We start from the raw sequence: 2,722 nt of genomic DNA, 5'->3' as shown, positions 1-2,722 counted from the left end.
TGTTAGCCATTCATTTGATGCTATAAATATGATTTTTACCAAGTTGGTGTTTATAAATTATATTTTTATAGATTTTGAAACTATTTGTAGTACTTGACATAATCACCTTAAGAAATTCTGTTTTTTGGCCAAAAGGCTCGTGGACGTCCATTATATCTCAAAAACTTATGACAAATGTTTTAATTGTTTAACAATTAGCCATAAATGCTTCATTAAAGATTGTCAATTTTGCTTTTTTTGTCCATTTATTATCATTGCTCTTATATATTTATGATGGTCGTCACAGTTACTTAAAGAGGTGTGTAAAACTCTTGAGCGACTCATACACTATTGGTAAAACCATTGCTTCTACAACATTTATTGATATTGCTAATGTTATCATGCCTCTTGACTTTGCAAGTAAAGCAAGATATAGAAATATTTTTCAGTTCCTTCGAGTTTATCTACAAAAAATAGTACTACTCTGCCAGAGTCAAGTTTTTAAAAATATAGTCTTGAAAAGTTGCTCTTGATCAGGATTTAGCTTCGATTGGGTATTGTATTTTCCACATGTACTTCTATGAACTTTCTCAATTACTTGTTTATATTATGATCGAAACAGTATAATCTAGTTCCTGATCAAGTTTAGATGTATCATATTTTATTACATTCTTGCTCGTACTCTTTTAAGAATAATTAATGCTTTTCATCACTCATTCTAGTTAATTATTAGAACTGTCATGTATCCTTCTAAACTATTCTAATATGTCTTTATAATATGTTCCCGCAACTTTATAACATCAACTGGATTGTACTGCACTAATATAATTGCAAATATATTTTGGAAGAACAGTCTCACCTAAGCATTCTGAAATGCTATTATCCGATTCTAGTAACCCTTTTTTTTTTTTGTAACTTTTTGATTACTTTAAAACTATCTTCCATTAATAGTAAAAAAGTTTTTGAATAAAGAAGGTCCTCTGAAAGAGTTCATAAGTAATAAGTTAAATTAATAAAAATACTTTTCTGAGCACAAATATTAAATGTGTCTAACTAATAGATTAACCAAATATAAATAATTAGTCTATATCCCCGGTTAAGGCACATTCCAGTTTACATAGTGAGCATGATTAGATTTATATTATTTGATGGCACAATAATTTATTAGTTTTTCCTTTTCTAGTCGTACATTAAATATAAATATTTTTTTTACAGGTTTGTTGATATTACAGATATAGATTTAGTTGAAGTAGTTAAGTAGTTATGATGTAAAGGATATTTAAGTAAATAGTGGGTTGGTTAGTTTAGGCGGTTAAAACAGTATTAATACATTGTACAGTAGCTTTCTTCTTTAATTCAATACAAAAGTATCTTATTCTTCCTCTCAAAATCTCTCTTCTCTCTACGAATGGACTTAGCTCAAGTATGGCAATGGCAGTCTTCGCATGGTATCAGAGCTAATGGAGAAGATCTAGACACGCCTCTTCTTCGCTCAATAGCAGAAGTTGAAGCTCAGTCGGAAGATAAACAAAATCTTAAAATTCTGATTTTCTCTTCGATTCATAAATGGGGAAAAATAAGATTGATCACACACATCCTTTGTTCGTGCATCCATCTGGTACTCCAGGTTCAGTGTTAATTCCGATCCAGCTCAAAGGATCTGAGAATTATGGCCTATGGCGGAGATCGATGAAGATTGCACTTCAAGCTAAACGGAAGCTAGGGTTTGTTGATGGTAAGCACACTACAGCTACGTTTCCTGAACCATTGCATGAGGATTGAGAGAGTTGTAATGCCATAGTCCTTTCATGGATTATGAATACTGTATCGCCAGATCTACTCAGTGGGATAGTGTATGCATCAAATGCTCGATCTGTGTGGGAGGATCTTTGTGAGAGATTTGACAAGGTGAATCGCATGAGGATCTATCAGCTGCATAGGAAAATTGCAATAATATCCCAAGGTACCGACTCTGTATCTACATTCTTTACGAAATTGAAGGAACTATGGGGGGAATTTGATGCAATTGTGCCGTCTCCTAACTCTGGGAAAGACTATGCTGAGCTCTTAAGTCAACAAAGGTTGCTTCAGTTTTTGGGAGGTTTAAATGACTCGTATAGTCAGGCAAGACGCCAAATTCTTATGAAATCTACAAAGCCTAGTCTAAATCAAGCATATGCCATGGTCATCGAGGATGAGACTCAAAAAGGATCATCAGGGCACGATCTGTAGGTCTTAACTCACTAATGGAGAGAAATGACATTACTGCACTTTGGAGTGCTAAAGGATCTCAGATGCAGAAACCTAGAAAGAATTTCAATGTAGTGTGTGATTTCTATAAAATGAAAGGACATAGCAAAGAAAATTTCTACCAATTAGTTGGATATCCACCAGATTTTAAGGGCAGAAGAAAGCCAGTGGCTAACTCAATACATTTTAGTAATTCTGCACAACTAGGGAGTCATGGACAACATCAAGGAATGGGAAATAACTCAGGAAATGCTCACACTTGCTATGGAGCTACACAACCCTTAGGTCCAAATACTGACTGTATCAATGCAGGTTACACAGGATCACCAAGATGTTTTGAAGGTGCAGAGAAAGATGAAAGGATAAGCATGCAGATTTTAATGCCATTCACTGCAGAACAATATGATCAAATTCTGAAGATACTGCAAAAGGACAACATACATGAATCAACAGTTAATGCAGCTAATGCAGTAGGTATAAATGACCGTCCAAT

The 2,722-nt window shown here is 34.0% G+C and overlaps 1 protein-coding gene across 1 annotated transcript; it reads left to right on the top strand.

Annotated features, from left to right (window-relative positions):
- The first annotated feature begins 1,545 nt into the window (after nt 1–1,545).
- On the top strand, nt 1,546–2,211 carry LOC142165113 (uncharacterized). The gene is made up of 2 exons (XM_075223739.1): nt 1,546–1,714; nt 1,814–2,211. The coding sequence occupies exons 1-2, from the start codon at nt 1,546–1,548 to the stop codon at nt 2,209–2,211; spliced, it is 567 nt and encodes a 188-aa protein (XP_075079840.1).
- The last annotated feature ends 511 nt before the right edge of the window (nt 2,212–2,722 follow it).

The sequence above is a fragment of the Nicotiana tabacum genome, chromosome 10 (genome assembly GCF_000715075.1).
Source record: "Nicotiana tabacum cultivar K326 chromosome 10, ASM71507v2, whole genome shotgun sequence".
Lineage (NCBI taxonomy): Eukaryota > Viridiplantae > Streptophyta > Magnoliopsida > Solanales > Solanaceae > Nicotiana > Nicotiana tabacum.
The sequence above is the reverse complement of the archived record's forward strand: the minus strand, read 5'-3'. Positions and strand labels throughout refer to the sequence as shown.